At 29.5% G+C, this 12,300-nt stretch overlaps 2 protein-coding genes across 3 annotated transcripts in view; one reads left to right on the top strand and one right to left on the bottom strand.

The window, feature by feature from the left end:
- Nucleotides 1-7,492, bottom strand: part of LOC117171689 (microsomal glutathione S-transferase 1-like) — a 12,172-nt gene extending 4,680 nt beyond the window's left edge. For both annotated transcript variants that reach the window (XM_033359220.1, XM_033359219.1), the window contains exon 1: nucleotides 7,237-7,492. In XM_033359220.1, the coding sequence (XP_033215111.1) occupies nucleotides 7,237-7,350 (114 nt within the window). In that variant the 5' untranslated portion in view covers nucleotides 7,351-7,492. The remainder of the gene's footprint in view (nucleotides 1-7,236) is intronic.
- An 81-nt stretch (nucleotides 7,493-7,573) lies between these two features.
- LOC117171687 (gamma-interferon-inducible lysosomal thiol reductase-like) overlaps nucleotides 7,574-12,300 on the top strand; it is a 28,533-nt gene continuing 23,806 nt past the window's right edge. The window contains exons 1-2 of the mRNA XM_033359215.1: nucleotides 7,574-7,613; nucleotides 8,983-9,113. Of these exons, the coding sequence (XP_033215106.1) occupies nucleotides 7,589-7,613; nucleotides 8,983-9,113 (156 nt within the window). The 5' untranslated portion in view covers nucleotides 7,574-7,588. The remainder of the gene's footprint in view (nucleotides 7,614-8,982; nucleotides 9,114-12,300) is intronic.

The following is a 12,300-nucleotide window of genomic DNA, read 5'->3' as shown; positions in this document are numbered from 1 at the left end:
AAAACACGTAAACTCAGAAGATGTGGACTGTGACTGCACCACATATCTAGTCGGGAGTGGTGCTGACTGAAAACAGATGATTTGGAGCGATTCGCGCGCCATTTGTTGGTCATTCTAAGAACTTATTGAACTACCCTCGTATCTCGTGCTTCGCACTCGATTTTGTCGAGAATGCAAAATTTTTTACATTATGTTCAACTCTATTATGTCAAATGTATATTATATTTATTTTTGTACCTCATTATGAGGATGCTCATTCAGATATTACAAAATAAAGATCAAATTTTAATTTTAACACTTCCCTTAATATTTGTTTCTTATTTGGCTTTACATTTTATTCTTATCTACGCTGAAACATGGATCATTTCAATAAATTTATATAATTAAAATCCATAAGATGCATTGATATTGAAACATACGTATCTACATTGCCTCGTTTTTATAATTTTTTCATATTTAATCTTGTTTTTTACGATTAAAAAAAATCTTCTCGGTCTGTATTAAAATTGTCGACCGCAAAATTAAATTTTGTATTTATTTTTAAATTATGTTTGGTGGGGTCAAAATTTGCATTTTTTATTTTTCAAGAAAATTTTAAAGGTTTTTAGGATCATGTTAAAGGACCTCTAAAAATCAACGTTTTTCTTCTCGTGAATTTTTCATATTGTGTATTGTTTGTCTTAAAATCTTCATTTTCGTTTTTTGTTGGGGGGGGGGGGGGGGGGGGGGGGGTGCTAAAACGCTGACAACTTTCTTTTTATCGAAAAAAGGAATTTTCAAATTTTCAAATCTTGCAAATAATCGGTTCAAAACTTTTGAAAATGTTCTAAGTTTCTGAATTTTTATCCAAAATAGTTGGTTAACGAACTTGCCCTTTTTTCTAGGGCTTAAAGTAGTGTGCCAAAGCTCAATACAATCTGATCATTTTTTCGAGAGTTATCGTGTATACGGACTACATACTACAGACTACAAACAGGCAGACAGACCTCGGTAAAAATCGTTTTTCTAGCTTAGGGGGTCTGAAAACGTGAAGATTTTATAAAAACCCACTAAGGAAAGTTTGTACATAAAAGCAATACCTTCTCATTAGGGGTCGTGCACATAATACGTCACACGTTTTGCCTTTTTTTAAATAAATATGAGAATTAAATTGCTTTGAATCCAAAAGGGATACGATATAAAAAAAACGTGCGAGGTAATAAATAATGTGTGATTAAAATATCCCTTAATGTGGTTTTCAAAATTAAGAGAGCACTCTAACAGCTGAATTAAGTTAAATATGTTTGGTATAAGGAAAAATTGCTAACTCAGAAAGTTTCCACTCAGTATTATTCTCGGACAAGTGCGTTTTCTCCATCCACGCAAAAAACACAAAAATCTCTTGTCAGATAAGTATATTGAGTTATAACTTTTTTTATATCGTCCGACATTGAGTACGAGTTATTAGTGGAAGAATATCCGAGAACCGGACGTTTAAATGAATCCTTGAATTTTTCAAAAATTTTCCTATAGTTTTTAGGCCGCATTGTTGAACAAAAAGCTCTAGTTGGCTAAGGATATTGAGTTTGAACTTGTTTTGTAATTGTGCGACGTCAAGTACGAGTAATTTGTGAAAGAAAATCCGAGCAGAACCGGACGTTTAAATATAAATATAATGTTTTAATGAAGCTTCTATATATTGTAAAGTGCGTGGTTGAGTAAAAGGCAGTCGTGAAGTCGTTCGATAAGGAATAAGGATATTAAATTTAAAACTTTTTCTGGTATTCTGTGACATCTAGTAAAAGTAATTAGTGAAATAAAATCCAAAAACCGAGCGTTTAGAGAAACTTTACCATAATTTGCTTAGAATAAATATATTCAATTTCATTAAAATAATAATGAGGACATTATAATAGTGTTAGAGTCATCTTAAACCATGTATTTAATTATTTTCACGCTAAACAAACAATTGATTTGAGTAATTTAAAAAAATGTCGTGTTTTGGTTTATGAACGTTGCGGACTTAAGTTGTTTAAAAAAAGTGATTCTATTTCCACTATTTAAAAATATTACTATGGGGTCGTTTAAATCCAAATAAAGTATTATGAAAGCATTTTATAATTAGGAAGGGGGAACCCTCGAGCCTGCTTACTGTTTCTTAACGTTAGGTTGGAGGTGGTGGTGGGGGAGGGGGTATTACGTAAGTTTCCGCATCATCTACAGAAAAATTAGTTTTAAATTTAGCCGCCATCAATATTCAAATACCGGATTATCATGAGAATATTATTTACATACATTAAGGTTAGCAATAAATAAATATGTAAAATTATGTTATTTGAATTTTTAGAATCCTGGTAAATAATATTTTATTATTTATTTCCAAATTTGTATATTTTATGGGTGAATGCCAAAAATTGGACCAATTTAGAGAATGGAATTTTCGTAAAATAAAAGATTTGCAAACCGGACAAAATATTTTTTTGTGCTGCTGTCATAATTCATAATTTCAACGTACGTAAGCTTGAAATAGGGCAAAATAGATTTTTTTTAATTACTTCGCGTTACAAACAAGTTATTCATGATCTTGAACTATAAAGATTTTACAGGAAATTGTGTGTAGAAAAATGCATTCTTCCTTCCGAATTATATCCTCTTGATTATTAAACTTCGGACAGCAGAAAATTGAATTTATCCATATTTTAGCTAATATTTCAATAACGAGACAAGATATGAGTAGTGTTAAACTCTATGAAACATAATAATCGTATTCGTTTCAACTGAAAAAAAAACATTGAGCGAAAAAAACGAGTTTTTTTTTTAGAAAATTTAGTTTGAAAATGTTAAGAAAAACGCCACTACTTTGTCAATTTTGAAATTTTCTGAATGAAAATGAAAACGTGAAACATCTTTATTGGCTTAAATGCCACAATAATTTTTTTAAAAATTTCGATAAATTCTTGAAGAAGTCCAAATACTTCTAACTTTGTCAACAAATTTTGTTTCATCAAATGACTTTGGCCTGGGTCAAAATAATTTAGTATTTGGATATATCATTCTAAAAGGAAAATAAACTGAAATTGATTTTTCACAATCATTCTTAAATTACCTGAGAATTTCCAAAAATCACAGCATTTTTCAAAAAATATAGTATTTTCTGAACGAGAATAAATATTCAGGGCTTTTTTTGGAATTTATGCCTTGAAAATATTTGTATTTTCATGCAGTTACTTTTCGTAAAAAGAGCTCAATGAAAGATATTATTTTAATTTTAATTAATTAGTGAGGTATTTTTTTTTTGGATCTTCAATTAATTTTACTGTATTGAATATAAAACATGAAACGAAAAATAACTGCGTGAAAACACAAAAATATTTTCAAGATATATACAAAAGGATAATCTGTACAAAATAATGAATGATATCAAGACTAAAACGCAGGCGCTGTATGATTTATAGTTGTGGTGCCAAATAATAAAAAGTGCAGAATATTTTTTTGTAAAGTTTGTAACCATACCATCATCCTTTTCATAATTTTCCATTTTGTGTAATAAAATTCGCAGAAATTATAAATTCTGATTTTTAGTTTCTAATTTAATTTATTTCAATGTGAAGAAAAATAAATAAATAGTGGGATTTGTGAGAATATCAATTTTCTAGAATCTTAGAAAAAGTAAATAATTCAAGCTAAAACGTCACTAAAAGTGACTAACGTTCACACAAAAAGAGGCCTGTAATAAAACCACTTATCTGCACAAAAAGATCGATTTCATTACACATTTAATTAATCGGCTTGTACATACAAGATTAAATGAAATTTTATTGCTGAATTCGAAGACGGAAACCATGGTCACAATTGCTATAATAAATTTTTCAAGTAAAGTTTAGACCAATTTTAATTCATTTAAATACAAGTTAAACAACCTTTGACACTTAACTACTGTATTTGTATTTCGATGCTTTACAATATGAACTGGAAAGCCATAAAATTCTTAATTTAATTAATTTAAATTTTAAATAATATTCAACTAAAAAACCGAGTTTCCTACATGAATTTTCAACCAAATAGTTTAATTTTCAACAGGAATTTTAAAAATAACATTCATTTTGAACCAAGTAGATACATTTTTTATTACAAAAGGCGAATTTTCAACCAAAAAATGAAGTTTCAACCTATAAATAGTTAAGGTGTCAGTTAAAATGATGAATTTTCAGCCGAAAACATTTTTAAAAAAATAGCTGAATCTTCAAACAAACCACTTATCAATTGTCAACTAAACATACATTCTCAACAACAAAAAATGATATTTTCGCCAGAAAAGAGATGAATTTTCAACAAAAAAGTTAATGTTTGAACAATAATATAACTAAATTTTTAACTAATTGAATTTTCTATTATATTTTATCTACAAATAATGTTCCAGCTACAATTTAAAATTATGTGATATAAGTTTTCTTTGTAATTTGTAATTGGCAATATGAATAAATTAGTATTTTTGCACTGTTTCTAGTTTAAAAGTCATCAGTAAACAATTTCGTTAATTTGCACGGTTTCAACTTCAAGCATATGCACTTTCAAGCAAAAGAGACGAATTTTTAACAAAAAAGTTGAATTTTGTAACCAAATAGTTGAATTCTCAGTCAAATGGTCGAATTTTCAACAAAAAAAGATTAAACTGTAACGAAAAACATTTGCATTTTCAAGCAAACTATTGAATTTTTAAGTTGAATAAGGATGAATTTTTTAGAAGACACTTGAATTTTCAAGCAAAAAGTTCATTTTCAATTTTCGGGCAAGAATTATGACTTTTTAACTAAATAATTGGATCGTCAATCAAAAACAATGATTAATTACCATCTAACCAGTTGAATTTTCATCCAAAATAGATGGAATTTTTATCAGAAAAGAAATACATTTTCAACAAAAATCAATTTTCTACCAAAAGAGATAAATTTTCATCAAAAGAGTTGATTTTTAGGCTAAAAAGATATTGAAAATATTTTAGTTTTAATCCTTAAAAGATACATTTTTAACAAACAAAAAATTGATTTTCTACCAAAACAGACGAATTTTAAACAAAACATTAGGGTTTAAGCTAAAAATTCGAATGATTGCGAAAAAATTGACTTTTGATCCCGAAAAGTTCCACTTTTAATAAAAAAAGTTCATTTTTAAACATGAAAGATCAATTACCAACCTATTAGCTACATTATCATTCAAAAAATTATAATTTTAAACCAAACAGTTGCATTTACAGTCAAATAGTTACAATTTCAAGCAAAAAAGATGTATTTGTAACAAAAATTGAAATTTTTAACGAAATGATTGAATTATCAATCAAGTGGTCGAATTTTCAAAAAAAAAGAAGTTACTCTGCAACTAAAAACTGTTGCATTTTCAATCAATCAGATGAATTTTCAGCTAAGACGACGAATTTTGTAGAAGACTTTATTTTTCAACAAAAAATTTAATTTTCAATCAAGAAAGCTGATTTGTCTACAAAAAAAGGATACATTTTCTATCCAGAAAGACAAATGTTCAACAAAACAGTTGACTTTGAGCAAAAAATATGAGTTTTTAACAAAATAGTCGAACCTTCACAAAATTATTCAATTAAATAAAATATTTCAAGTCGTAATCCAAAAAGTTTTATTCTGAACCAAAATTTCTTATTATGTTCTGTTGACTCAGATTTCACTTAAGCAAAAAACAAAAAGAAAAAGGGTAAGTGCATATGAAAAAAGAAGAATTCTTAAAAACGGGGGAAAAGAGGTAAAAGAAGTTTGAAGTCTGATATTAAATAGCATTTTTATATAATAAATTACCATAAATTTTATAGTGACTGAAGTGATGTTTACAGCGACTAGTAAGTGACTTGTAAAAAAGCTCTGGAATGACATCCAAATAGCAAACTATTCTAAAATTCTAAGCTGGCCCAGTCTGTATGATTTCAAATGTAATTATTTATTAATCGAAGGAAATATGGAAAACGATTGGGACTTAAAGTGGTCAACTTTTCAAATATAACTTATATCTTTCAATATGATTTTTTTACAACGTAACGGTTTTTAATGGTTCTAGAAATACCAGTTTTGGATTCTCATCACAATATTTTATCTTACGCAACCAAATAATCACAGAAAAAACAGAAGATAAACTTTACATCGATTTCCGATGAATGATTCGCTGCAACAAAAGTTAACTTTACAGGATAAACTTTAACCAAATATCGGTTAAACTTTCTTCTGTTTTTTCATGACAACACATATGTTTTGAAAACGCGAAGTTCCCGGTAACAAGCGTTGAATAAAAAAAAATTAAGAATGTTTATTCCTATGAATACGCGATTTTTCTTCCGTCTAAAAATCCCCCAACGGGAACAGAAAAAGTGCAAATCCTATTCCTCTCAATCGCCTTAGTCAAATTTGAAGAAAGCATTTATTCAACCTATTTTTTATTATTAAATCTTATTATAACTTATAAATTCGAACTTGAATTGATTAAAATTAAATTTTCAAAACTTATATTCCACATGAAAGAATTAAACAATTTACTACTCATATTTCGTGCACTTATTAGTAGGAATTAAATCATCTCAAAATATGAACACTTCTGGGGAATAAAAGACATCTTTGTAAGGTTATCTGTCGGTACAACTACAAGGAATTAAATATATTGAAAACACGTTCACTTTTGGGGAATACGAACCTATGCGGCAATCGCTATGGAAATAGAAATAAATTGGTTACTGAGATATCCTATTTTTATAATGACATTCTAGGCAATTGGAAAAATCGCGTATTCAAAATAATAGAATAATCTTCACTTTCACGCTGAAATCTGAAAATATTAATTTTTCTCTATTCAACGCTTATTACCGGGTTGCCTGAACAAATGTTATCCCTTTAAAAAATTTTCTTCGACAAATTTTATCATTACTTTATTCTGTGATATTTCATAAACGAAGAAATAAATTCTTAATTGAAACAGTGACATATTTTATAAATGAAACTTAAAAAAGTGTAATATTTCACAACACATAAAAGTAATCATGTTCTTCAAAATATTGTATACAACTTTTCACTGGATAGCCGGCAATACCGTTAAATATTCTTTTTGCAAATTACAAGGCTTAGTAGAACAGTAATAAGGAAGAAGAAAGTACTGTTTTAAGGAATAGAAACTAACTTAAATGTAGCATTAAAACTATACTTTATTGCGACTATTTTAAAGATTTAAATTAATAATGAATTAATGTACCCTCTTTCTGAATCTCTGTCGTGCGGTCAGTGGGATCATAGCCAGGAGTTTCAGGATCACAACAGAACCCCAAAATCCGAAAACATTCACTAATGCTGGGTTAATTACTGGCATTTTTTTAATTGAATTTTTTGACTGCTATTTAGGAATGTTATTTATTCTTTCTGAATGTACAAAAAAAAATGAAGACTCGCACTCTAGATTTTACTTGCAATCCATCTAAAAGATGGCACTCGTCTGACTCTCCACTGGATTTTCTCCTATAGTGGTGTCAGTTATCAGTAGTCGAAGGTAGAGGAGAAGTGGGAATAAATATTCATTGGATAACCGATCATCAATGGCTTCGTAAAATATGTGCAACCTCGTAAAGCGAATTTGTAAGTTCTTTTTTATAACTTTTACGACGTGGATTTTAAATTGTTATAAATATTATTATTATTATATTAGATAAGGAATTCCAATTTTTGTACTTTTGATTCATAAAACTACAAACTTTTTTTAGACTGTGTTCATTTTCATAAATGACTCATCATTTTTTAGACGAAATATTACTTAAAGTAAGATAATGGGAGCTGACTGTTGGTTTAGAAGCATTCTTTGTTATCTATTGACTAAAGGCGTTACCGACTCTTTTGCTGACTGCAGAGTGCTGCACTCTATGTTAATAAATGGTTGTTCAGTTTTCGGTTCTAAACTTTAATTATAACGGCGTTTCTTTTATTAAAAACAAATCTATTATAATTACAAAATTTTCAGTCAGTTTTTAGTAATTTCGCTGATTTTCCAGACAACTATTACTGTCATTACAATTTTATGATTTTTCATTGGTAATTAGTAGATTTTCACTGATTATGTAACTAGCAGTTTTTATTGAAATCTGAATCTGATTGAAATTTCGTTAATTATTTTTACATATATATAATCAAATAAATTGTCAATCATTCATGGCATATTACATAACTTATGATCAAAATTCTACATGTTACCTAAAATAAAAACGAGAGTAAAAGTATTGAGAATTTAATCTTTTACAGCAAAATAAAAAAAACATGATCATATAGCCATAAAAATCACTTTTGCAAACAATTAGATAATTTAATTAAAATCTCAGGAAAACAATTTCATTTGAATTGTTGTTCACAAATCTTTACCGTCTACTTTTTAACTTAAGAAATGTTTATTTTAAAAAATTTGTAAAAAAGTAATTTAAATTATTTTTATGGATAATATTTTATAGGCAAATTTAATTGAACTATTTGTGTTATTTTCAATATTAATAACTACATTTTTTGAGTTTCACATCCGCTAATATTGATGATGCATTAAATTATTTATCTGAATTTTTTAATGTAAACTTTAAATTGAAAATTCTCTATATGATATTTCGACTTTTAACAGTATAATTTTAATTATATAATAAATAACAGAATCAAATATTTTGAGTTTTTAAAAAAGAATTTATTTCAATATTATCCTTGAAGAAATATATTTTTTTAAGTTGAGCCTTCTACACATAAAAGCGACGTCGAACGAAGGAGTAAACTTAATCTTGAATATTTAATAGCAAAAAAAAGTGAACAATACATTTAGATGCACTCTTTTATCTCCTTTACATTAATAGATAAACATGCAGAACTTAACATCGAAGTAAAATATCAGAGCATACAATGTGAAGTTTTAAGCATAGCGGAAAGTCGACAACAATAAAAATATCAAAATTATGATTGTTTACCATTTATTTTTTAGATAAGAGTAATAAAAACGTAAATAAAATTGTATGCCGAATGCATGAACTAAAACTGTTTCTTGCAACTAGTAAAACTTCATATCTACTATCGGCGAGAAAAATCGAGTCCTCTGGCTTTGACGTTGAAAAAGTAAGTGAAGAAAAAATGGTATCTTAATGAAAGAGAGATAATTTTAAAGGTCCAAATATTGTACGTCAATGAGCCGAAAATTAATATTCCAAAAAATTGTTTGTAGCTTACAGATCTGAAAATCTGATGAAAAGTAAGGAAATTAGATAGCTTTTAAGGGTGTTGGTTAAATCCGACTTTGAATGATTTTTTTATAGGTACGGCACTGGCTCAATATATATTTTTTCCGAAGGATTTGCGAACGAAAGAAAGAAAACTTATTGAATATCTGGGGTTTTGCGAGATCCTCGGATCAATAAAATGTTGAAAAATTAAAAAATTTGTTGAGGAAATGATTATTTTCACGACAAATATGAATTTTGCGAAAGATAGAAATCAGCGGGTAGCAGACGACAGCAGTTGAACGGTTAGAAACGTTTGCAAATTTATGTTTTTACTCACAAATCTCACAATTCTGACATAATAGAAGAAATCTCGAGATAGGTATATCAGGTTTTCAAAGGGCCACGCCTTGATGATGGTGACACTAAACTGTGCGAAATATGTTGCGAAATGGAGAAAAGGTCAGACAAAATTGACATGCCCTGTGTGTGTCTTGTGACGGTATTTGTAATCAGCCACCAGTCTAGCTGTTTGCTACCCGCTGATTTCTATCTTTCGCAAAATTCATATTTGTCGTGAAATTAATCATTTACTTAATATTTTTTTTGATTTTTCAACATTTTATTGATCCGAGGATCTCGCAAACCCCGGGTATTCGACTAGTGTTCTTTCTTTCGTTCGCAAATCCTTAGGAAAAAATATATATTGAGTCAGTGCAGTACCTATAAAAAAATTTAAAGTTGGATTTAACTAACACCCTTAAAGGCAGTGAACTTTGAAGCATAGTTTTTTATTGAAAAAATAACAGAAAAAAACTGAAAAATTTCATGGTGCTCGCTAAATCTGAATTAGTTAAATTGAACTAATTAGGAGTAAAATTTGACTAATTGTAGAAGCAAGAACTCAGTAACTGATAATTGATAAAAAATAACTAATTGAATATTGGTTACTTTCGTCTAACCAATTCAATTAGTCAAACGCTAGACGTGGCACGCCACCCGTCGCCATGACGGACGGTGGCGAAACTAACTACTAATTTGTTGGTCAAAAATCTATCAATTGGTCAGTCAAAATTTACTAATTGATTAGTCAAAAATGAGACGGGTTCGAAGGGACGCGCATGTCCGTAACGCAAATGTTTATTTCTAAGGCATCCCTTCAAATCGTTTTCTAAATTGCACGATGAGATTTTTTTTCAATATGTGGCACTTTTCGCAGCGAAGAAAAGAACTACTAATTGAATAACAAAAGTAAAAACTAGAGACCCTTTTTTAAAAGCAAAAGTCCTGTATTTTCTCTAAAATTGAGCAGGTGACCGACTGTAATCCCTATTGCAATATAAAAAACTGGTGCGAGTTTCTCATATACATTTATTATAAACTCACTATTTCTCCGTTTAGAACGAAAAGTTCGAGACACTTCGCATGAATTTCCGTTGATAGCCAGTGTCTTCTTTGAATTCCAGTCCTCGCCTATTCTTGACAGTCTGTTTAAGTAACAAAATAATCTTCTCTTTTTCTGGGCCAACGACTTGACAGTGGTTATGCCGAGAAATTCACTAATGAATTGTTATTTCTTAGAAATGACTAATAAGAAATAGTCATTTTTTTACTAATTATTTAAATTTTAACTAATGCAGTTTTAGCGAGGGGTACTTTAAACATTTCTGAACAGATTGACGTTGAAAGATTTGCAAAATATAAATAATTGTTCCTCTTTTGTAAATAAATATGCGACCGAACTATCTTCAGTTCTAATGAAGATAATGAAGTGATTTAATTTGGAGATAGTTAGTTGAACTATCTGTAACAATTTACAATTTGAAGAAAGTATGTGCTTCTTGTTGTCTTCGTGCAAATTGCGATATTTAAAGTCAGTTTTTTTAGATAGGAAAGCAAGTGCGAGAGCCCAGCGTGGTGCCGTTTTTTCACTGCTTTCCCTTGTTTAGTTACTGAAAAATGAAAATACAACCATATTCCATTTTCCATAACCTTCCTTTTTATTATGTATAAAGTTAAAATACAACTATATCCCATTTTCAGTAACCTTTCTTTTTATTACCTAAAAAGTGAAAATATGAACACGTCACATTTTTATCAATGGAAAAAGGGTAGGCGTGAACGTAAAATAGCCTTACCCCATTTTCAGTAACCTAACATACCCTTACCCCTTTCCCAGTAGCCTTTCTTTTCGTTATGTGAAAAGTGAAAACACAACCATATTTTATTTCCTGTAGTTCCCTTTAATTTTGAAAGTACTGATATGTATTATACTGATTTTCATAATTTCATAATACACCAAACTCTCGCTTTCAGTCAAGTTTCGGGGGTTGCCATCAAACAACCTTGGACTGATTTCGAAGGGACCGAAACGTAAACAGTGAGGACCGTCTGACTCGTTTCCAATTGGAATATATATCTATATACATTATGTCGCAGCCGCTCTCGCCCTGCTCCCCTGATAAACTGCTTGAGCCAGCAGTTCTAGGAAGACTGCGAACGGGGTGACTGAAAGCGAGAGTTTGGTGTATTTCAAAAGATTTGCGAAGATATCAGGGGTGAAATTTTAAGATGTTCCAAGAGATTTTGAGGATTTCATGACATTTCAAAAGGTTTTAAACATCTTTCAAGATTCAAAAGTATATATCCACAGATTTAAGAGGCTTTCAATAGATTTAACGGCACAGAAAAACGCTGGTGTTAAATTTGTTGCAGCTCAAATTTCATTAGGCTCCCAATGATCATTTGAGAGAGTTTTCAAGTCTCAAATGTATTCCTCCGAACATAGGTGCCCATGTGGGCATCTAGGGGAAAGTATCATTTGGAGCTGAATTTTGGCTTATGCAGAGTTGCGGAGTTCTGAACCGCGCTGTCAGCCACCTGAATACCTGTCAAAGCAACTATTCGCTTTGCGATATCAGTCTAAATAATTGTTAATAAGGAAACCAATTGAAACAATATTTACCTAATTTTCAAATTTCTTACATTTAATAGGGCGTACCAGTCACTTAGAATAAAATTATAACTTCCTAATGCAACTTCCAAAAGTTAGGTTAGTCATGCCCGTCGACATTTAAACTAAAGCC

This window comes from Belonocnema kinseyi, chromosome 4, assembly GCF_010883055.1.
Source record: "Belonocnema kinseyi isolate 2016_QV_RU_SX_M_011 chromosome 4, B_treatae_v1, whole genome shotgun sequence".
NCBI lineage: Eukaryota > Metazoa > Arthropoda > Insecta > Hymenoptera > Cynipidae > Belonocnema > Belonocnema kinseyi.
Note: the sequence above shows the minus strand (reverse complement) of the source record. Positions and strands in the feature narration are given on the sequence as shown.